A 24,993-nucleotide genomic window follows, 5' to 3' on the forward strand; every position below is an offset into this window, starting at 1 on the left:
GCTTGTGGCACCTTAGAGACCGATGAAGTGAGCTGTAGCTCACGAAAGCTTATGCTCAAATAAATTGGTTAGTCTCTAAGGTGCCACAAGTACTCCTTCTCTTTTTGCGAATACAGACTAACACAGCTGCTACTCTGAAACATAGCAATTATTGAGTCTCTAATTATTTGTGTACCCAAAAGCAATTAAAAACCAAATAACAATTTAAACAACAAATTTTTGAAAGTTTTTTTCATTTAAGTTTCTGAAGTTTGTTCAAACGTGGATTTAAAGGATGTTTTTTAAAAGAACACTTTGTGCCTATGCAATGGCACAATGACCCTAAAAAAAGGTGACAATGTCACATTAGTTATTCTTTTGTCTGATGAGAGCATTTTCAGAGCACTTGACTTTCATCAAATTTTAATGGCTATGTTAGCAAAGATATAATTGCTCTCTCTTATTTGTACTAGTCTTTTATCTAGTTTTTATGTCAAACTGCACAACAAATTCTGATTATGCAAACTGCGTGACCTCTTACTAAAATTATATCCTGTACTAGTGAAGTTAAAACGTTTCAAGAGAGATATAAGAGATTATTATTAATAGTCCAAAAACTTTGTTGAGACTAAATAGAGTTCACGAATATAGCTTACATATTGAACCAAAAAAAGAAAATCGTAGTTACAAAAAAGTTTAAGGCTTGAGTCAGAAAATTCAAAGTTATTGTTCAACATGGTGCCTCCTTCCCACTTGATCTCTGAATTCATTGTGACAATTCTTTGCCTGGAATACCTTTTTGTGTGTGTAAAGGTGTGCTGGTCAGAAAATGGGCTGGATATTTACAGAGGCTTAAGATAGTTAAGCATCCAAATCCTATTGAAAGTCAGTTCTCTTAGCCCCTTCCAAAAATTCCAGTCTTGGTCTCCAGTTCTCCACTGTCTCACGATCTGGGTCAGGATTACAAAAGGTTATATGCTAGCCCCAGGGCATAGTACCATATCCACTGACTCCAGAGACTATTGCGAGAGAAGGGATGGTGAAGTAAGATTAGGGCAAGCACGTGAAGAGTATTACAGTTAGTGAATTAGACCGCAATCCTGGTATGACTCTGCATGGGTAGCTTAGTATATTATATAGTAAAATATACAGATCGTTTGCATGGGTAGAGGATAAAATCTAATTGACTGAACATAATATTTTTGAATGATATAAATAACACTTACAAATATACTTTTGTAAATGTACTTGATTGGTATGTGTATATTTTAAAAAAATCAGCTGGAAATACTCCCCCCAGTCTGGATCTATATACCAAGTATATATTTATTTAAAAAGGACTGAAAAATCTTGTCCAAGTATGTGGATTATAATAAATCCTGATGAACTGAAGTGAAACTTTTTTTGACATTTAAAATAAGTACATGAAATGAAGGCATTTTGTTGGTAAAAATTCCAGTGCACTTTTGTAGTTACAACTTCAAGTTGTGGGCTAAGTTGGTTGGGTTTCATACCATGATATTTTTTTAAGATTACCTAAATAGTTTAGCCTACCCCGTGTTCAAGAGGATAAGCAAAGCTTAATTTATACTTTTTCCTCACAGCTGTCAGAGGCGGAGAAAAGAAAATACACTCCCAAAAGATACCATGGAGTCTTCCCCCCCCCCCGCAGTAAGATAACACTAGGTAAGAAGGCAAGAATCCTGCAGAGGTGAGTACTGTCTCAAAGAACCTGTTGGAGAAAAGAGGATTGATGGGTATGAAGGGCCCTGATGCTGACTTATGGATGTTTATCAGAACCAAACTTTAAAGCTTCTGAAGTTTCCCCATACCTAGTTTTTAATGGATTTTTCCAGTGTTGAGGCTGGCTTAATATGTATTTTATATGCTGTGTTGCAATGAGGAAGCTGTTTTATTGAGTGTTTTATATATGAAGGGAGGCTGATTTACTGCATGCCCTACAGGTAGTCTCACTATGCTGGGATGTGCATGTTTGTTTATGTATTTTACTGCTTTTTTACTCTTTCAAGCAGGCCATGAGGAAAGTATTATTTCAATTGGGATCTCACATTTGAACGGATGTAAACTTGGAAAATGTGAAAGTTGTATTTGGCTGATCCTTTATACATAACATTCACCTAGCCATGTGTAGGTAGACGCAGGACATTTCCCCCCCTCCCTTTTCATTTCTATTACTTTAGTTTTATATACTCCACATACAGCGTGGTCTGTAACTGAACCATGATTTATTCTCTGAATTGTCAGCAGTACCCACCTTATCTGCTGCTGCTCCTGTCTGATATTGTTTTATTAAGCTTTCAATTCCTATTCGTAAGTCCTGTGACTCTCTTTGTGGGGAACACAAGTAGTGTCGGTAATGCTAGCACTATACATAAACTCTGGGAAGGGATCCAGCTTGTGGATTGTGTTAGAAGAGGTGCTTAATTTTGCCCCATCCTGCTGTAGTCCATACACTACATGAACCTACTGGCTTTTTGCATAGGAAATTCTCTTCTCTTCGTGCAGAACAGGTTTGGGGAGCATAAGTAGAGTTGAATATACCTCTCTGTGTGCCCTTGAGTTACTTTCACAATGACATAGCCCATATACATGTCCCAGAACCATGACTAATCTCTTTTCCACAGTGTGTGGGGGTGGGGGGGAGCATACATCAGAAAGCCTGTTCCTCTGCCAAGGCAATTTATCCCCAAACTTACCCAGAGCAATCAGCTCTGCCTGCCCCATTCTGCTAACTATCCTTTTCCTCATATGCAATCTTTACTTCACTTTTCTTCTTGTCCCTATCAAAAAACTCTAAGTGTATTTAACAAGATTCTTATTCTGCCTCACACCTTCTCTTTCCCTCACAAAAGAAAAGTGTCAGAGTTGGTCACTATCCTAGTACCACTCAAAAATAAGAAAAAAGAAATGTTATGTGAAAGTGACTTTTCACACTTCTGTATAATTCAATGAATAAAATAACCAATGCCATGCCATTTCATGGAAAAGTTCAACTGCAGGAGGGTAAAATCACTTGAAATGCAATAGAGACAGTTCTCACAGTAAATTTCACCAAAAGAAGTCCTTACTTTAACACATCTCTACTCTGTGGGGAGCGAGGGGGGGGCAAGTATAAAACAACAGCAGCATCAGCAGTAGATGACTATTTGGCAGAGATGGCAAAGTACACCTTTAAAGACGCAGACACTAAAAGAGGTAGAAATAGAATCAGTAATAGAACCTCTTTCTGCACTCCTGTATTCTTAGCTCTGTGCCCATCACTTCAGGATTTCCCTAACTCTTATTTCCTTTAAGGTAAACCTTTAAACTGAAAATAAGTGTTGCTTTTGCCAGCCTTGACTCTATAGATGACATAACTAGTTTTGAGGTCCATTTTCCTCTCCATGCATGTGCATAACTTGCAATGATATATTAATGGGAGTTATGGGCTCATATTAAGAGGACAATAAACTCTATGTTTCAAAAACAGAATTCAGAAAGGGAATATAAGGTTTCAACAGGTATTATCACTTCTTCACTGTTCTATTGCCCCAAGCAATGAGCATGATATTAAACTCTATCTAGTAGTCATTTTCAATTGTATGGTAAGAATTCAGTTGAATTTGTTGTTTCTTTGGCATCTCAACTTATTTGTTGTGAATAAAAGCATAAAAAGGTGCAAAAATCTGGTTTTGTCAAGCTCCAGAATTAACATCTCATAAATCACAATATGCTAAATAAAACAGTCCACTTGGTTAGTTGTTATTGCGTTTACAGTTATGCATAGCTGGGTTGATGAGCAAAACCTTTTGTTTGTCTGGATATTATTTCTTCTTTTATAGTTTTCTTTGGGGTATTAAAATATATTGGTATTGGATGCAGCTATACCCAGGTGTTTTAGGAAAGGCATTTTTCTCTCCACATCTCCAACAATGGTCAATCTAATCTCATTTACAAATGAAGTGCTGAAAAATTAACATTATGATCATAGCAAAATCTTTTGCATTCAACCTTTAATCTGTCTAGGGATTACCCCCTTAAAAACTTTGCATAAGGAATACTCTAGACATGCTTGGACTGGAGAAGTTAAATCTAGCTCTGTACACAGTTTCTTGACAAGTGACTAGGACTAAAGAAAACAAATAAAAACAGTACCAACTAGAAATACAATATCACCTTTTCCCTCCAGTTATCTTCATTCAGAATCTTCTGTCTTAATGCTTCCTGCAGCTGTTCTGTTCTGTTCTGATGAGAAATCAGCGTCAACTCCCTAGAAACCACAAAAACCTGTAACTAAAAGAGGTATTCTGCCTAGATGAATTTTCTTGCAGTTAAACCCTTTGCAGCAGGGACCATCTTTTACTCTGTGTTTTTTGGTACATAATACAATGGGGCCCTTCAATCCTGACTGGGGTCTCCAGGCACTACAGTAACCATTATTTATATAATACTGTTGTAGTTCTGCCATCTGCCTTTTTTTGTTTGTTTGTTTGTTTGTTTTACACACAATATTATATGAGCTTACAGTTCCATATATCTTGACATAAAGTGCAAATATTTTAATATTTTCTCAAGTTGATTTTCACGTAACTTTATATGACTATAATGGATATAATAATAAAAAGTAAGGCAGTTACAGTTAGTTGAACTCAAAACATTACAATACTGCAACAAGTTTTGAATCAGCACCACTGAGTAGTGCTGAGTAAGTTCATAACTAACTTAGCTAATATTTAACGACAAGAAAAAATATTCTTAAATGATGCCAGTAACTAATGTGTAATACAGTTGGTAAAAAACAGTTACTAACCTTTCTGTAACTGTTGTTCTTCAAGATGTATTCTCATGTCCATTCCATGTTAAGTGTGTGCATATTAGGTGGAGGGCCTTGAGGCTCGGGTGGAGCAATCAGCTGTGATCTTGCGAGATCAGGTACATGAGGAGAGAGAATGGCAACAGGGCCACTACTGACATGTCCAACAACATGCAGACCAGTGCTGACGCAGCCATGTGGGGACTATAAGAATAACCCTTGCTTTGTCCCGCTTGACTTTCAGCAGGACCTTGTGCACAAGAAGAATGGGGGGAAACGCATAGAACAAGAGCTTTGTCCATGGGAGCAGGAAGACATCTGCGAGTGAGCCTGGGCTGTGACCATATAGTGAGCAAAACTGCTGATATTTCCTGTTCTGTGTGGTTGCAAACAGGTCTACAAGGGTAAACCCCCACCTCTGGAAGATGGACTTGGCTACGTCAGGGCAAAGGGACCAGTTGTGGTGAGAAGAGAAAGATCTGCTGAGGTTATTTGCCAGAGTGTTCTGGGCTCCCGAAAGGTGAGAAGCTTTGAGGTGGATGAAATGCTCAGCGCAGAAATCCCACAAGAGAATGGCTTCTTGACACAAGATGGACAAGCGCACTCCTCCCTGCCTGTTGATATAAAACAAGGCTGCTGTGTTGTCCATAAGTACACACCCAACCTTGCCTGCAATCTGAGGTAGAAACACCTGGCATGCTAGGCAGACATTTCTGAGCTCTCTGACTTTTATATGCAAGAAGAGCTCCTCCTGGGACCATAGGTCTTGAGTCCTGAGGTTTTTCCAGGTGAGCCCCCCAACCTAGATCAGATGCATCTGAGATTAGGGCTACAGGTAGCTGGGGAGTGACAAAGGGAATAGCCACTGACCAGGGATCCCTCCACCAGTCAAGGGAGGCAAGGACCGGGGCAGGAATTGTAAGCACTGAGACCAAATGCTGATGGCTCTGCAAGTACACTGAGGCCAGCCAAGCTTGAAGGGGTCTGAGGCACAGTCTTGCATGCTGCACTATGTAAGTGTACGTGGCCATGTGACTAAAAGTTAGAAGCAGAAATGGGCTGTCGTGACAAGGTGGGCCTTGACCTGCGATATCAGCATAAATATTATCGGGAAGCAAGCCTCTGGGAGGAAGGCTCTGGCCCAGGTGGAATTAAGCACTGCACCAATAAACTCTGTCCTCTGAATGGTATGAGAGTTGACTTCTGCTCGTTTATCAGTTGGCTCAGGACTCGGAAGGTAGCTTAGACTAGACCGATGCTGGCTCTTACCTGTGCCTCGGACTGGCCCTTGATCAGCCAGTCATCGAGGTAAGGATAGACTTGTATACCTCACCTTTTGCCACCATCGCCATGCATTTTGTGAAACCTTGAGGGGCTGCTGTCAGGCCGAAAGGGAGGACAGTGAATTGGTAGTGGGTCTGGTTCATCATGAACCTTAGGAACCGTCTGTGGCCCTGGAAAATGGAGATGTGGAAATAGGCATCTTTCAAGTTGAGTGTGGCATACCATTCCCCTAGATCCAGGGAGGGGATAATGGAGGCAAGGGAGACCATGCAGAACTTCAGTTTCTTGAGATAACTGTTGTAGCAACGCAGGTCTAGGATGGGTCGGAGACCCCCTTCGGCCTTCAGGATTAGGAAATAACAGGAGTAAAACCCTTTCCCTCTCAAGTTCTAAAACACCTCCTTCACAGCCATTACCCAAAGTATGGTTTGCACCTCCTAGACTGGAAGTTGCTCGTGAGAAGGGTTCCTGAAGAGGGATGGGGATGGGAGGTGGGATGGCAGGTGGAAGAATACGGAAGGGTATAACCTCTCTCCACCATATTCAGCACCCAGTGGTTTGAGGTGATGAGACACCATGCTGGGCTGAAGTAGGAGAGTCAGTCTGAAAAGAAATGGGGGAAGGATCCAGTATGGGAACTGATATTATGCCCTTGAGCGCCTCTTCAGAAGTTCTGCTTGGGGCCTCCTGGACATCTCTGCAGGCCCAGTAGTGGGACTGAGGTGGAAGAGGGCAGTTGCCTGCACTTACAACCCCTGCTTTGTTTCTTAAACAGGTCTTGGCGCAGTGGAGGAACCAAGAAGCAGACCAGTTGTTGAGGTCTGAAGTTCTTCCTTGAAACTGCCGGGGCAAAGAGGCCTAAGGACATGAGGATGGTCCTAGAATCCTTCAGGCCATGGAATTTTGCGTCGTCTGTTCCAAAAAGAAGGAAGTCCCTCAAACGGAAGATCCTGAATGGTCTGCTAAACCTCAGGTGGTAGGCCTGAGGATTGGAGCCAAGAGCACCTTCGCATGAAGACCGCTCATCATTCTAGCAGCCGTGTCAGCTGCATCCAGGGAAGCCTGGAAGGGAGACCCTGGCTATAGTCTTTCCTTCCTCCACCAGAGCGGAGAATTCCTGTCTGGATTCTTGGGGCAGTTAGTCCTTGAATTTAGACATGGAGTCCCAGATGTTATAATCGTACTGCCCAAGCAAGGCCTGCTGGTTGGAGATGTGGAGCTGTAATCCACCAGCAGAATAAATCTTTCTACCAAACAAGTCCAGCTTCTTTGAGTCCTTTGACCTGGGGGTTGCAACCTGCAGCCCTTGCCCGTCTCTGTCGTTGGCCGTTGCGACCAGAAGGGACCCAGGGGAGGGAGGAGAGGATGGGAATATAGGTACTTATACCTGTTGGAGGGAACAAAGTACTTTCCCTATGCTCTTTTTGAAGTAGGTGGCAAAGAGGACAGGGTCTGCCATAGGGATCTGACAGGAGCCATAACAGCCTCATTGAGGGTATGGCCACCTTTGATGGGGGCTCTACAGCCAAGATGTCGATCATGCTGTGGTAGGATTCTTTAAGCATCTCCATTTCCAGCCCTAGGTTAGAAGCTACCCTTTCCAATAGCTCCTGGTGAGCTCTAAAGTCACTCCGAGGTCCCCCATCCACTCAAACCTGACACAACTTCATCTGGGGAGGAGGAGGAGGAAGTGTGCACTGGCAGGACGCCTTCCTCCTCTTCTTCTGCACCAATCACATCATGTAGCCCCAAATCCTGAGAATCAGTACCGGAGTCCGAGTTGGGTGCCAGATGGAGTGGTGGAGGGTCCCTTCTCTCGGAAGCCACTAAGTTTGAGCAGCGGAAAGGCAGTCCTAGTAGGGGGGTAACCCCACAGATTCCAAAAAGGCCATTGGACCTGCATAGGCCACTGCCCACTGGTTGCCTAGAGGGGCAACTGCACCAGGATATGATGGAACATAAGCTGGGTTCTGATACTGGCCCTTTGGCTGCATCCACCTCCAACTCCAATGAAAAGTTGGCCTGCGGACCCCTGGGGGGTGGTACGCCTCACTTCCACCGGCCGGTGCTGAGAATCCAGGGAATGGTGCCAGAGTGGGGAAACCTTCACCAACATCAGCAGGGTCGGTTTTCCTCTGGTCGGTAACTGAAAGACCTGGTGCTTGAATGGAGCTCAGAGCAACATGCTCCTTTCTGCTCAACATACTCGCCAATGCCGGATCTTGCCCTGCCTGGGTCAGCAGTACTTGGAGTGCCATCAGATCCTTGGCTGCTGAGAACGACGTCCCTTGGCCTGTGCCACTTCCCGCAGGCCCCATTGGCCTGAAGTGGCGAACCGCAGCCAGAGGGAGCCACAGTTGGCTGAACCTGGGGACGCGGCAGGTAAACAAACCGCTCCGGCGTGCCAGGGGCTTTCCCTGAACAAGCGGCGGACCGGCTTTGAGAACCACTGCCCTAGAAGACCTCTGCGTACTCCCAGGGGTACACATACCCCTGGTCGAGAACCACTGTCTCAGGCCATTACCTTTCACGCAGTTACCACTATACTGAGCCTAATAATTTGTGTTTGGCTAAAGCATATTTTCCAGAAAAGCATCCAATCTTGATCTGAAGACATCAAGAGATGGAGAATCCACCACTTTTCTTGGTAGTGTGTTCCAGTGATTAATCACACTTACTGTGGAAAACTGAATCTGTTCCTAGCGTTGACCAGTTTTTCAAAAGTGGCTTATAATTCTGTGTCTCAATTTTTGGGAGTCCATCTTTAGTCACCTTGGAACTGATCTTTCAATATGCTGAACACCTATTGCTCAAAGACCCTAATTCAAGAAAGCACTTAAACCCATGTTTAAGTCCTCCCTATTGATGGCTTCACTTTAGAGTGTGCTTAATTTTAAGCATGTGCTTAAATGTTGTTCTGAATTGGGATGCTTTCCTGAATCAGGGCTAAATTGAGGTGGAGAATAGCTGTACTATTGTACTACTTGGTATCTGAAAATTCTAAAATTGGGCACTCAAAAGAATATTCACACAAAATTAAAAGCCACTTCTGAAAATTGGGGCCTACTTAATTCATAGGAGTGATGGAAAGCTTAATTCATGTTTGAGGTCCTTGGATGAAAGATGCTCTAGGCCCAATTCAAATCCCACTCAAGTCAGTAGGAGGTTTTCTACTGACTTCAGCAGGCATTGGATGAGGTCCTATAAAAATGCATGTATTATAGATATTTGCCAGCATTGTTATAGCTGGTATATTAATGCAAACAATTTAAAGTATTGGAAAGCTTAAAATGCTCTGGGACCCTGACCCCGAAAACCTAATTTGGGTTAACTACAACTAAGTTCAATAGGAGTTTTGTCTGAGTTTGAACTGAAGGTTCAGGTTCTATGACTTTAAAACAGGATTATGAAGAAGACAAGATTGCTGAGTGAAGAGAGGCTCCACTCTACTCAATGGCATTTCTATGTCTGTCTTTAATGGCAGGTTTCAGAGTAACAGCCGTGTTAGTCTGTATTCGCAAAAAGAAAAGGAGTACTTGTGGCACCTTAGAGACTAACCAATTTATTTGAGCACGAGCTTTCGTGAGCTACAGCTCACTTCACCGATGAAGTGAGCTGTAGCTCACGAAAGCTCATGCTCAAATAAATTGGTTAGTCTCTAAGGTGCCACAAGTACTCCTTTTCTTTTTGTCTTTAATGGCGTAACTTTTGAAAACCACATCTGATCAAATCCAAAATTCCAGGGAATGTTCTAGGTATCAGTGGGCAGAACCTTATTGATTCTGATGAAAACAGGACAACCAGAAGAGCCAGATTTCCACCCAAATCACCATTTGGTCACTCAGGATACAGAGGTGAGGCAGTGACCTCCCAGAGGCCTGTGGCACGGGAGCAGTCACTTTGGATACACCTCAGGATTAGGGTTTAGGGTGACGGTTAGTGGGCCCCTCATGCCATTCTAGCCAGCCTCCCCTCAGCTGGGACCCTTGCCCTCCAACCCTGGCCAGCTCCCCAACCAGGGCCTCTCATCCCCATTCTGGCCAGACCCTCGCTCAGTTACACCCCTCACTCCCCCCACTTCAGCCATACCCCTCACCCCCCAAAAGAATCCTTTTGAGTTTGATGAAAATTGGAAAACTGGAAAAGCCTGATTTCTACCAAAATCAACAGAGTTCAGACCACAGTGGTATGTGTGTGTAGGGAGGGGCTGCTGAACATACAGCTGCGGCTACAGAAGCAACAAAGTGTGCAACCCAAAAAAAGATCTGGAGAAGTTTAGCTGCTAGCAATGTCAAAATGTATATGACTAAATGCTGCTTCAACTGCTGCTTTCAAAGTGCCTCTTTTGCAAGTAGAGTCTCTTTATCAGTACACCGGATGAGAGTGCAGCATTATTCCACATAGATAACACTTTCAAAATGCAGTATTTTTTGGCCAATGAAAGGGATTATCACCTTTTTTGCTGTTTGGAAGCTACTTTTCGAAGGCTTGTCAAAGAGGATGGCGAATTCAGGGAAATAGGTATGGATTTTTTTTTTATTTTTATTATTTAATTTTGTAATGATTTAACTAAGAGACCGGCATCAAAACAGAAAGATTACACTATAATTCTTATTCATACCTGTAGCCCTTCAGGCATGCACATGCCCAAACGTTTAACCAAAGCTTACTACTTCAGTAAATATGGTAGTGAAGGCTTCTGACTTTGCAGGATGGACTGAGACTCAGGGGTATGAAGAATAACATTACAAAGTATAACAAAGTGGAATGTTTGCCATGCCCAGAACTTAGTGACAAAACCCCCCTACAACTTTTAGAGGATTTTTTCCTCAGTAACAAGTGATGATCATTCTCAAATTACATATATAACTCTATTAGCCAGTGGAACTCATTGCTACAGGTATTACTGAGGCCAATAGCTTAGTAGGATTCAAAAGGATTGGCTATTTGTCTAGACCTGTGGTTCCCAAACTTGTTCTGCCGCTTGTGCAGGGAAAGCCCCTGGCTGGCCGGGCCAGTTTGTTTACCGGCTGCGTCCGCAGGTTCGGCCAATCGTGGCTCCCAGTGGCTGTGGTTTGCTGCTCCAGGCCAATGGGCACTGCTGGAAGCGGCTGTGGACGTGACAGATAAACAAACCGGCCCGGCCCGCCAGAGGCTTTCCCTGCACAAGCAGCAGAACAAGTTTGGGAACCACTGATCTAGACAACACAAATATTCAGAATTACAATAAAAAAGCCTAGATCTTTGGAAGGCTAACTCTCATTCTTCTAAGGAAGAAATTTTCTCTGTGGGCAGGTGATTGCATAACTGCCCTCTGTAGTATTTCTTACTCCTTTCTTTGAAGCATCTGATACCAGCCATTAGGCTACATTATCCAGTATGGCAATTTTAATGCTCTTGTTATCCATTAATTAGGCTTCTGGAGCACATTCTAACTGTTGGTATAAAAATTTACTGTATTTAGAGATTAAAGAAAATCTGTACAACTAAATAATTTAGGAATGTGTAACATTATTAATCAAAACAAGATATACTAGCCAGTGTTTTATAGAACATATCTAAATTCACATGTAGCTGGATATTCTGCTATCTTTATATACTTTTAAACTATTATGCCATTGTAATGGAATACAAACATAGCTTTAATTAAAATATTGTATGGTGCGGTTCTTCCTTTTTTAACTAATGTTATGACTCTTTAGATTTTTGCTATAACAAACTCATTACTTTTCTCATTTTTTGCCATGACAAAAAGTCAGCATTACTTACAAACAATATATAGAAAGGTCCTTATCCCATCACAGAAACAAGACTGATAAAACTGCAATGCTTTGATAACATCTTGTTTTTTCAGTTGCTTCTAAACTAAAGGGGCTCTTTAATTTAAACTGTAATAAATGTGAATATCAGTAACTACTACACGTTTTTTGTTTTAAAAATTCATTATGCTGTTTTCTGATAGATATTGTAGCATGCTCTTTACATTAGGCACATACTACACATGGGGTTATAATGATTTTACTTTTTTGATAAAAGTAAGGAAGTCTGAAGATTTGACTTTTAGGGGACTTTTTATTTCAAGATATCCTCAGAAAGAAAATCTAGGCAAAAATCAAGCTATGCAAAAGTACGCATGGTGAGTCATTTCTGATTACCTTTCTTGTTTCAGCATTACTACTTCTTCCTCTCTCTGTCTAAGAAGAGCTTTAATTGTTTCCAGTTCACTCTCTGAGCAACTGGTTCTTTTTTTTAGATCTTCTTCTTGCCTTTCTTTCTCTGCCACTTCTTCCTGTAAACGTTTGCATACTTGTTGGCAAACTAGCAAAGACTCTTCTTTTTCTTTTAGATCTTTAGTAAGTCTAAATAAATAATAATAATAATAATAATTAATAATAAATCACCAAAATATCACAGCTGATGCATTTTTCTTTATAGATAAAAGATATCCTGAGATAATTTTTGCTTGTAAAAGAGAATATTACACAAAGACAAAAAATAAAGGAAAAAGAAGGCCGAAGAACATCTTTGTGAAGTTAACTAGAATGATCATTCAAATACAATCAGAAAAAATAAAAGTTACAAGTACCAAAAGATCTGTGATTAAAAAATGAGGAATATTAAAATAATAAAAATAAAAATAATTTGATCTTTCTCATCATTTGTATATAAAATAAAAACAATTCTGTAATAAACCTGGATTTAGACATTCCATTTTCATACTCCAGCTTTTGAAGTTCACTTTGACAGATGTCAACTTCCTTTGATTTCATCCTAAAATATAACAATTCATAAAGTATACATTAGCCCCAAGAAATCAAAGCCTTTACTCATTAAATGATTTGGACTTCATTTGTTAACTGTTTCACGCTTTTTATTTTAGTTGAATACCATGAAAAATTTCCCTACAGGGAGATTTATTAAACTGTGGTATTGTTATGCTCTCTGTACATCTTTGAATAGATATTTCATATATACTGAACATATACACACACACATTTTTAATCCTGTCTCAAACAGGCCTACCAGTGAAGCACACGTGTAACTTTAAGCGCACGAGTAGTCCTGTTAAATCATTGTAAATTTAACGGAATGTGTGTTTTGCTGGAATCAGGGACTTAAACAAGAACTAAGGTATGAATGTTTGCAATGCCCTCTGTGTATCCCCAGTTGGTGGATGATCCTTAGTAACTACTGTCAGCCCCAGTTTGAGTAATCCTCAAGTTTAAGATTTCTAATTTAAGATTTGTAAGTGGGGGCCTATGTGAAACAAACTAGCGGTCTCACTCTGGTTCCTAGCTATTAATTAATTATTATAGTAGTACTAAGAGGCCCCAGCCAAGATTTGAGCCCCATTGCCTGGCATTGCACAAATGGAGTAAGAGACTGTCCCTGACCCAAACAGCTTATGATCTAAATAGGCAAGACAGACAAAGGATCAGAGGAAAGGAATATAACACGTAATCAGAATGAACAATAGGATGGTCTGCAAATGTCATTTTACTTCCACAATACTATTTTTTGTTGTTTTTTGCTATTTGTGTGTGGGGGGGCGGCTTTTGTTGAAAGGGGATTAAGTAAACAGAAAGACAAAGAAAGGGGCAAATGACTTTCACAGGTGGCTGTCCCTTTATGGGGAGTTGGGATCAGCTGCCTCACAGCTAGGGATCAGGTGATTATAAAAGCCAGCAAGTGTCTCAGTTGGGGTAGAGCATTGCAAGGAGTAGGCTGGCTCTGGAAAGAAGCCCCTGGGTCAAGATTCAGTTTGGCTCCTGTAGGAGGCCCTAGAGCAGGGTATGACTCCCAGGCAAGTGGCCTCCAAAGTGGAAATCCATAGGAAGTAGATAGGTCTTCTGCAGAAGACCCTAGGTTTGGGGGAAGGGATGATCGCTGGGCTGTACTCATTTACTGTGGAAGAAATAAAGCTGAAGTCCTGAGAAAAGGGCCTGAACCAGACCCTGGGCATGGTATCACTCCTTCGTTGGCTCAGGACAGGCCAACAGCCACAGGGAAATTAAGAGAGAGGTTAAGAGTGATCATGGAAGGAAAGAGAAGGAGACAAAGAGGGGATTGTGGAGAGCAGGTGAATTGAGGCTGCACTGAAGAGAATGTGAAGGAGAGGAAAGGAGAGAGTTGGAATGAATAGCCAATTAACAGAGAGGAAAGAATGTCCAAAGCAAAAACTGCAGAAAGTAGTATGATGATGATGATGTATGCTATCAGCATTCAAAGATCCCTGCTGCAGCTCTTAGTCTCTGCTCCTGCTGACTTGAATCTATGGCTACAATTTCTTTCTCTTCCCTGTATTTACACAGGTAGGGTAGGCTGCTTGGAACAAAGGGTCCTTGGAGGCTCTCTCCTAAACAGTTCTGGGTCTGAGAAGGTGGGTGGAGGGAGAGAGAAATGCCAGCTGGGTCTCACCTTCCCTCTCCTCCACACATGGTGTGGCCATACCTGTGCAGCTGCTTGTCTCTGCTCCTGACAGCTTGTGGCTCTGGGTTACTAGTGTATTGATATCAACATCACAGAAATCACTATTCACCACCACAACTGGCAACCAGTATTGACAGTACAACCAGAGAGATGAAGGATTGAATGGTCACAGAGACTTTACCATCCTCTCAGTTGTAAAAGGCGATCTTTCAGGACAGGGTTTAGGGCAGAAAATAATTTGGAGGACTGAGTGGAAGTTTGTACTTAAAGGGGACTTCAGTTTCCAGTGCAACTTGGCAACTTTCAGGAGCACTAAATTAACTTTTAAAAGATTCCTGACTTGCTACCTTTTTACTGTATTTCCCTATACTGCACATACGTATCAAAGGCCTGATGATAGACTGACTTACATTACAACACAGTGTTCAGTACAAGAGTAAGGATTAACCAACAAAATCCTTCCACAGAGTGAAGTAAACAGACTGAGCCCTGAAGTAGAAGAGAGAGAAAAACACTGTCTTTGGAATGGAGAAGTAAACACACAGCCAACTCAACAGAGGAAAGCAATCGCATTTTAAATTATATTCACACTAACTTCTCCATACTTCAGTTAGGAAATAAACTTTAAATTTGCTCAGCAAAAGTGCCAAACAAACACAGAACAAATATATACCACACAACAGAGCAAACATATTCCAAACTGAGTCAGACATGAAGACTAGCCAACAGAAGAAACCCAATTCATCTTAACAAATTATAGGACAAAGTAAATTAAACACATTAGGTTTCCTTATTAAAATGCACGCAGAAGTCATTTATATGGTACTATTTTTTAATTATCCCAGCTTCTCTAGAAAAGATAGCACAAAAGGGGCACTGGTACATTGAAATTTTATTAGCAGCTCAATTCATTTGCATCTTAGGGAACTGAGCACAGCCCTAAGAAATGTGACAGACAAACTCCTGATTTTGAATGCTAACTCTGCAATACTTGTATTACCTTCAGTTGGTCACAACATTTGGGACCTAGCTTTGCACTCTACAAAACTGAGATATTACTATTTACCTCATAGGGTTGTTGTGAGGATTCATTAATTAATGTTCATATAGCTTCTGGACATGTACAATATTATGGACTTGATGCAGCTCCCATTGAAGTCATTTGGCGTCTTTTCATTGGCTTCAATGAGGATTGGATTCAATTAGGCCCCATAACTCTAAATATTATTACTATTTAAAGGTTCTCTTAGCAGGGAAGATTGTTGACATTGAGAATCGCTTAATGTTAAGGCAATTGAAGAGAAAGGCTTTCAGATTACCAGGCTTTCTGATGGACAACTAAATTATTTCTCTTCTAGTGCACAAGGCTTCTGTTATTAAGAAACAGAAAAAAAAATCAATAGTCACCCACATTATACAGTATATCCTTGATCTAAGCTATCATAGCCTTGTATGTCATCATAGTCAACAGTAAAATCACCAAGCTCAACAGTTCATCAGAATTTTAAAGTTTTGGGTTGCTTTCATGATATCGAGGCCCACACTAAACATGAGGAATATGCTTATCTGAAAAGGAATCAATCTTGTTTTTTTAAATATTTCATATGTATAATTCTGATTAAAGAAGTCTTGAAACTACCAACAAGCTACACTATAAATATATATGCATGGCTGGGAAAAATATGTACCACTCAAAAAGTAAGCTCAAAGCTCAATGGCCAAAAGATTAACAACTGAATGGCTGTAGATATGGATAAAAACCTTATAGGAGAGAAATTAGAATCAGAGAATCAGAGTCAGACAAGTTCAGTGTCTTCATAAAATAAATAAATTTACATTACATACTATATTTCTTCAAATAAACAGCTTTTTTGAGCAACCTTAACTGGTTTTCAAGTGCTTGTATCACCAAAATGACCCCAAAAAAGCCAGGAAATCACTAGGTAAGTCCTTACCCAGCCCTTACAATCAACAACCACAATTTCTCCTTCTCCACATTACCTCACTTGCAATGTACATGCCTCCCTCCCTCAACCTCCACACAAATAATACAGCTTTTAACTCTGACCATATGGAGTGGCTAGGAACGATATTTTGTGTTGAAGTAAGCAGTATGGTAAAAATGTTTAGGTGATGGTTATGTTTAAGTGTGTTTTGTTGGATGTTTTCTGTTTTTGAAATTGAAATGTTTGTAGTATTGTTTATTATTCTGGGAAGTCACTGTTTATAGTGGTACTATTTGGGTGATCTAAGGTGTAGAGATGTATTTTTTCAACAGCTGATGTTTGTGGTGGGAGTTAAGGTTGAATGCTTTGGATGGAGCTGAAGGGAGGAAGGATTTATGTTGTGGGTGAGAAAATGTGAAGAGGGTAAAATCATGGTTGTAGGTTGCAAAGGCTGGGTAAGATTTAACTAGCAATTTCCTGTTTTTTGTGGTTGGTTAATGGTATGTGCACTAGAGAAACCTTAACTATTCAATGGTTTTGTCTGAGGGATTTTTTAAAGTAAGAAATCTATATCAACTCTGACAGCTATCAGTGTTGATCATTCTTGTCCCTGTGCCATGTTACAAAGGTCCAAAGTCTTCCAAGAGTACTTGCTCCACACAGTAATGCACTCCTTCCTCATGGCTCCCTGTACACAGCTCAGTTTCTCCCTATGGTCCTCAATCACAGCCTTGCTCCTTTCCATGTCCTCCCACAGTACTCTTCCTGGATATGATCCTCTACCCACATCCCTGCTCTCCTACCATCCCCACTCACCCCCAGTCTCCCTCTACATTTTCACTCACCTTTGGTGCTGTTGAAGATGAACCAAGGTAGGAATTAAGGGGAGAAAAACAGGTATGTGTGTGAGATGGGGAAAGGAGTCTCAGTGGCAAATGAGTGGGATGTGTGGAGGAATGCCTGGGAGGGGAGTCAACTACCTCTGTTTTGAGGCACTGATGCAACAAGGATTCCCCTGGGACATGAGGAAGCAATATCTAGCAGCCCTCGGTGTGCTGATGCCTCAGTACTGAGACACTGGGCTCTCTGCTAGGCCAACCCTCCCATTCACATTCCGAATCCTCACATAACCATGCACTCCCTGCCTTTCACATTCCCACTCATCCCCTTTGGGGAGACAAAAGGAAGAGAGAGCAGGGATGGGAGTGCGTAGGGCTGCCTGAAGGTTGTTGCTTCAGTTTCAGTTAAGACATATAGCTGCATTTTAAATGTTTCCTCTGAAAATGTTAGTATATCTCTTACTAAAAAACTTCCATGAAAAATTCAGTTGTCCCATGACAAGTTCCTGGGCCAGATCTGGAAACCCCCTATCAATCATTAAAGTATGAAACAGACGGAACTTAGTCCTGCTTTAAATCCATGTCTACACAGGGAATTTTACAAAAATTTCCTACTGATGGGAACCCCAGAAAAAATTCCCATGGTTGCATTTGCAATGTAGCTGTAGCCATGTGACCTGAAGAAGAGCTCCGTGTGGCTCAAAAGCATGTCTCTCTCACCAACAGAAGTTGGTCCAATAAAAGATATTACCTTACACACTTTGTTAGCTAAGCCTGTAAGGTCTACACTAGGTCTTCCATTATTAGGCATTTTTTTTGTACAACTCCCTAATGTAGACATAGCCAAGGTGCATTTCTCAGCACAACTCTTCCTAAGCCTCCATAACACATATTACACACACACATGCCACATATGTGGAGATGCTATCCATTGGACAAACTGCAGAGCCATGCGATTTATGGATTTGTCATGCAGCTCTGAGAATCTAACCTCATCTTTGCCTGTCCATTAATCAACCTTCCCGGATCTTATTGTAACCCTCTAAACCTCTGAGTAGCTTCAAACAACTGCCATTAAAAAAAGGAAAGGAAAACACCTGCCAGAGAAACGTGTCCTCCTCCCAGGCATATAGAATTTCTCCCTAAAATTACAGCCATCTGAGGTCTGGATAAGCAAGATTCAGTCTTGGACCAGTAACATCTTTTCTATACTTAGAAATATTACAACTGTAAGCTCCATTACCTCAACCCCATTCACTGAGAAATGAGAACATTATTTCCTTAGAAAAGGGAAATTTCCAGCTTCCCAAAAGGACCATGGAATCATTTCTTATCCCAAGATAAAATAATTTAAAACTGTGGTACTTATGTCACAGAAAAGGCTATTTTAGGCTATTGTTAGAATCCCTCTGAACAGTGTACAAGTGGTTTCACGGTTACTAAGATAGCTAGCTTTGCAAACTGAGGGATTAAAAAAACAAATAAAAAGAAATAGTACCAATACAAATTCTAAAAATCAACTAAAACTTTCCTGAAATAGTTTTTCTATAACATATGGCATATAGAGAATCCATTATGATATGGTATGATAAGAAGTTTGATTTAAACTAGTTTGGGATGATCTGACTAACTCACCCCTGGCCTGATCAAGGCCCATTGAACTCAACAGAAAGTCTATAATTGATTTAAATGGCCTTTGCATCAGGACTTCACAGCTTTGCTACTCATGAGTAATGCAGATGTTCCAAATTCATGCCGATAACACTCTTATACCACACCACTATTATGAACTCTTTCTCTCTGCAAATATACATACACGCACAAATATGCATATATCGCTATCTCTCTATTGGATGGAGAGATAAACGTAGTAACTTTGTTGAGGAGAATTATGAAAAAATATAATAATGTTGTCTAACTCCCACTGAAGTGGTGCTGAGTACTCAACACTTTTGAAAATCAAGCCACTTATTTAGGTGCCTAAACACTGAGTCAGGAGCCAAACTTTAGGCACCCATTTTAAAAAATCTTGGCCCATATCTTTCACTATGAAATCAGGATAAAAATGAAATGTTAAAAAAAAATCACAATTTTAAACATTCTGTTCCAAACCACTGAGAGGAAAAACAGTTGTTGTTTTTTAAAAAACCTTCTTCAATTTTTCTATGTTTACCAACCTTACATGTGAATTTTCTAGGACAGAAAACTAACTTGCCAATGAATTCATCCAGATATCAATTTCTATCAACTGTCACATGAAAGTAAAGACCGTTTTAATTTACAAAATGCTTTAAGTGCTCACAGCACTATTAAATAAGGAAAGACTGAATTTATTTGTGATGATTGAACAAAACATTGTTCAGTAACATTTATTGATTACTTGAGGTGAATGAGCCACTACGATGTTTAACATCAACTCACAACCCTGTTTCAGATAGGAGTTTGTCACATGGCCATGCAATGCAATGGCCAGATCACTGACTGAATGATGCCTACATTTAACCTTTAAGTTGCACTCTCACAAAACAATAGTTTGTATTTTCCACACAATAACTGTTTATAGGTCAATATGTTCATCTTTTTTAAAAAAAGATCTCTCTACTCCAGGTGTAAAAGGAGATTTGTAATTTTTGAATCTCCGAGTCAAAGCTCCAAGAAGGTAAAATACGTTTGTAGGCAACCTCTTTTGAATATTGAGAGACAGATAACAGACAAGTGACTTTTGTTAGTTTATTGAGGATGAGAATAGTATCCCATCAAATAAGTGGTTGCATTATAAGAATTTTAAAATATGTCATTATTGCTAGAAACACAAATGGAGGGTGAGATTAATTTAATTTTCTTTTTCCCATACCATGAAAAAGGAACGTTGGAAGTTTAATAGACTTATCTTAAAGACCTGTGTGGAGGACAGACAGAATCTTTGCTAAAGGTGGACAAGATTGCTAGGTCTTTACATTGGCCTTTATATTAGACAATGAAACATACACCATTCTGCACCATGTTTCTTCCCCATCTTCAGTACAACATTTTATGTAATTATTTGCTTCGAAAGGATGTCTCAGGTATTCTACTCCTTAAATACATTAGCTCCAATAATTCTGAAAAAACTGAGACAAGGTAAAAGGATATGTGATGGACAACATAGCCCTGATCTGTTCTAGTAAAAGCAAAGAGATACACCAATCCAGCTACATTATATAACATTAACAAGTTAACTGTATTTTTCCAGTTAAGATTGAACAGAGTACAAATATAGTTAATAGTATGGCTAAATACTCTGAAATAAAAACACAGCAGCATGGACAGGTGGCTGAAAAAAAGTGTATAGCTTCACTTTGTATCAGTATAATAAAAACACCCCTCCAAGTGAAACAATCTATACTAATAAAAGTGCAGTTTTGCAGGACAGCTGCATCTACACTGTGGCCAGGGATAACATCTCTTGGCACCCCTAACTGACATAGCTATGTCAGCAGAAGTCTGAGCGTAGAGACAGATCCACGCTCTCAAATTAAGTTAGTGGGAGTTTTGCCATTGACTTTAACAAGGGGCAGGACTGGGGCAAAATGTATTTTGGATTATGTTTTGTTTTTTAACTTTAAAATTTCCATTGCGTGCACATATATTTACACTTCTTACAAACCATGGAAAATGTTTTGTTCTATAGAAAAAAATCCAGAAGTGGAATAAATTATTATATTACACTAATAAAAATAACTATTACCATCTCACATTTTAAAGTCAGAGATAACTAGTAGTATTGTCAATCTTAAGACCATCTATCAACAATCTTTTTATGGACTTTCCTGAAATTTAAACAAGGTTTCCTTTATGATACGTAGTTAGTTTTCAGTTCCACATTCAGAGATTCTGATCATAACAAGTTACAAATATTTAGAAAGCTTAGCAATAAAGTATTTTAATGGTAATGCAAGCTCTCAGTATGAAAAACACATTTATTAAATGTAGTTAACGATACAGTGAAAAACCCTTCCAAATGTACTTTTAAAAATCTGAATGTAATATGGGTATAATTTAGCAAAATGACATATTCCTTTTAAAATATAAATAACAGATTTAACCATGGTTATTAATTGGTGAAATAATACCATAACAACAAGAAGCCTTAAAAATTTCCAGCTCTTACACCTACTTAATTGTTACTCTTCTTGATCCTTTTGATTCTGGGCTTACTTAAAACATCTATCAATACTGCAAGCTCATTCTTTTCATTTTTGCTACAGTAAATTCTTTATATTTGACTTGATCTTTGATTAGGCCTAGACTACACTGAGAACATACATTGCACAGGTTAATGAAAGATAGCAAATTATTCTTGTGAAATTATTGTCTTGAGCGCAAATATTTGTTTCATAAAAATAAGAAATGTATTCAAGAAAAAAATCTATATCATCCCATTTAGATCATAGAAGGGCAAGTGGTCAGTGCTTAATCCTTTTCCAGAATACCATTACAGAGGATACATCTGGACTGAGTACAGGTTCATATTAGCAAATAATTTTGCATCTGGACCAAAATGGAGATGAGACTGAATGCTTTGAAAAGACCTACTGGCTTCCGACTAGTCACATGCTTAAAGTTAATCACAGGGTGAAGAGCAGTTTTGAGTACAAAGTGGCAGCAAAACTAGGCCTTAAATAAATAAAATAAAATATCTTACATGAGTAGTTTTTTGTAGTGGCCTATTTCAGCTGTTGCTTTCTGAAACTTGAGTCCAATTGTCTCTACTTGATTTGTTAAATCTGAAACAACAAAATATATCTGTTTTCATTTCTGTATTTGTATGCCCATCATTTGCTCTTATAATGTGGTGTTTTATATTTGCCTCTCACTTATGTAGCCGCTCTTTATAGCAAAACAAAAACAAACAAACAAACAAAAAACCAACAACCAGGTAACCCAGTAAAATTAATTGACTTATCAAAACTTTCTGTGATAAGTAAATTGATAGTTTTTAATTATAAACTTTAATTATAAATTAAGCTTCCAATAATCAGCTGTAATGAATAATGCAAAGTATCTACCTTCCTGAAGAAAGAACATCATTTTATGACTTATTTTTGTTGATTTCTCATTGCTGATAAACAATAGAAAATTATATATGCTTGGGTTTTCCTATGAAAAACAAAGTAGATTTATTGGAACAGTTAGATTTGTGCAGCATTGCCATGTACTCAAATTCAGAAAGACTTATTTTTATTCCTGTTCTAGCACAGACTGAATGAATTAACAAACTGAATCCAAAATATCAAGAAATTGACTTTACATTAATAGATTTTTTTTTATTTCACAGGGCAATATATTCAATTCAACTGAGGTTAATGCAAAAAAGCTTTAAATTGTAGATGTACTGATCCAAATTCTGCTCTTGGTTACATATGCAACTGAGAGCAGAATTTGGCCCAGAAATCAGAAGGATAAGTATGAAATGCACTTTACAACTAGAAGTATCAGAGATTATCCACATTTGTTTTTATTTCACATTTTCTCTCAGCTAAATGTTATCCCCAAAGCTACAACATTGATCAGCTTCAGTAGCTCACTAAGAAATCAGACTTTTCCCTTTTCCCAACAGACAGTCTAGCATGTTCCCTCTGAGCCATAAGGTTAATTCTAGCTTCTTCCACTTTAGAAATACCTTAACTAAAGTGAGTGGCAGTACAGATGCTGCTAAGTCTTACTTGTTTCATATAACTTCTTTATACAAAAAAACTCACAAAATTAAGTGATGGAAGACACCTGTTACCTCACCTAGTCCATCCCATTAGTGCAGGTCTGGTTCCTTGCAGTACATTTTGTTGTCATCGATTTTAAGGCAAGAAGGGACCACATTATCTAATCTGACCTCCTGTGTATCACAGGCTGCCTTCCCACCTCCACCACCACACTAAACCCAACAACCAAAATCAGACCAAAGTATTACAGTCCACAGGAGACTAGACTACTACGTGCCACAGGCAGAGAATGGGAGGGGCCAAGATGCAGCAGTGCCCAAGGCCCATAGGCAGGAAAATGATTAAGTGAGATATATCCAGATTATCCTGGCAAGTGACTCATTCCCACATGCTGCAAAGGAAGGTGAAAAACTCCTAAGGTCAGTACCAATCTGACCTGGGGGAAAATTCCTTCCTGACCCCACATATGGGGATCAGTTAGCCCCTGAGCATGTGAGCAAGAACCAGCCAAAAGGCACTTGAGAGGAAGAATGCTCAGTGGCACCTCAGAGCCGTGACCCACCAGCCCCAATGTTCCATCTCTGGCCATGGTCATCCCTGACACTGCTGAGGAAGGAGATAAACAAAGAAACCAAAGCAGAATACGGGGGGTGGGGGGAGGGAAATGAAACCTCTTCCTGACCCCCAGCTGGTGGCCAGCTGAAACCTGAAGCATGAGCTTTTAGGCACAAACAACACTGAGCCCCACCTCCTATCATCACAAGCAATCCCATCATATGATTGCACTCATAAATTTGTCCAGCTCTTTCTTAAAACTAATTATTTGCCCCCACGACTCTTATTGAGTGGCTTTCCAGAACCTCACCCCTCTGATGGTTAGAAACCTTCCTCTAATTTCCAGCCTGAATTTGCTCACCACCAGTTTCTATCCATTTGCTCTTGTCCTCTATCTTAAATAGCTTTTCACCCTCCCTTGTATTTAACCTTTATATATTAATAGACAGCAATCATATCCCCTTTTTTTGCTAGACTAAACAAGCCAACCTCTTCCAGTTCATAAGATAGGCCCTCCATTCCCCTGATCATTCTAGTAGTTCTTCTCTGCACCTGTTCCAGTTTAAATTCATCTTTACTGAACATGGGTGACCATAACTGTACACAGTATTCCAAATGAGGTCTTCTCAATGCGTTGTACAATGGCATAAATATTTCTCAATCTCTAGTAGAAATGCCTCACCTAATAAATCCTAGGCATTTGCCTTTTTCATAGCCACATATCACACTGACTCATATTCATTCTGTGATCAACCCACACATTCAGTGGTTTGCTCAGTCGAGTTTTAAAATCCTAGGTTTTTTTAAATAATGTGGTATTAAAAGGTAACCCTGAATATTCCTTAGAGAGTAAATCCTCCCAGGATCATTTTCTGATAGGAGAATATGACCCCCTTTTTTTGTCTGGCTAACAGCATGCCCTTATTGACTGAAATATCTACTCATTTTTATGAAGTTGGCTTTCCAATACTAACTGTAGCTATTGAAAGCTCAGAGCAGCAACATTTAATACTAGCTTTGTTAGCACATCTTAAGGAATAATACAAAGTATTAGAGAGAGATCTCAAACCATCAGAAATAATAAAAAGCTTCTTCAGGATGAAGTCTTCCCATTGACTTAATTTGGAGCTGGATCAGGCTCAATATAATCAAGGTAGAAAATAAATTAACTGTAGAAACATCTTCACAATATGTGCCTGCCTGCCACTGAATTAGAAACGGACAGTAATAAAAATTCACACCATATAAAATTCCATTGCCACTGTGCATATGTACCTCTGATATAATACTTGATGTATGTTGCTTAATTAATTTTGGCAATGCTTTTAGCCCTTCCTAAGACAGTAAATCTTTTGAAATTGAAACAATTTCTATTCTGATCCTTATAAACCAAAGCTCACAATAATAAAAATGATTAAGAGAAGGTAAGGAGATCTTCAGAAATGTTA

At 39.7% G+C, this 24,993-nt stretch overlaps 1 protein-coding gene across 3 annotated transcripts in view; it reads right to left on the bottom strand.

Annotated features, from left to right (window-relative positions):
* Positions 1 to 24,993, bottom strand: part of LEKR1 (leucine, glutamate and lysine rich 1) — a 178,025-nt gene that overhangs the window by 16,598 nt on the left and 136,434 nt on the right. For all 3 annotated transcript variants that reach the window (XM_048864712.2, XM_048864715.2, XM_048864714.2), the window contains 4 exons: positions 21,976 to 22,057; positions 12,770 to 12,847; positions 12,232 to 12,435; positions 4,156 to 4,249 (listed from right to left, as the gene is read on the bottom strand). In XM_048864712.2, the coding sequence (XP_048720669.2) occupies positions 4,156 to 4,249; positions 12,232 to 12,435; positions 12,770 to 12,847; positions 21,976 to 22,057 (458 nt within the window). The remainder of the gene's footprint in view (positions 1 to 4,155; positions 4,250 to 12,231; positions 12,436 to 12,769; positions 12,848 to 21,975; positions 22,058 to 24,993) is intronic.

The sequence above is a fragment of the Caretta caretta genome, chromosome 9 (genome assembly GCF_965140235.1).
Source record: "Caretta caretta isolate rCarCar2 chromosome 9, rCarCar1.hap1, whole genome shotgun sequence".
In the NCBI taxonomy this organism is placed as follows: Eukaryota; Metazoa; Chordata; order Testudines; family Cheloniidae; genus Caretta; species Caretta caretta.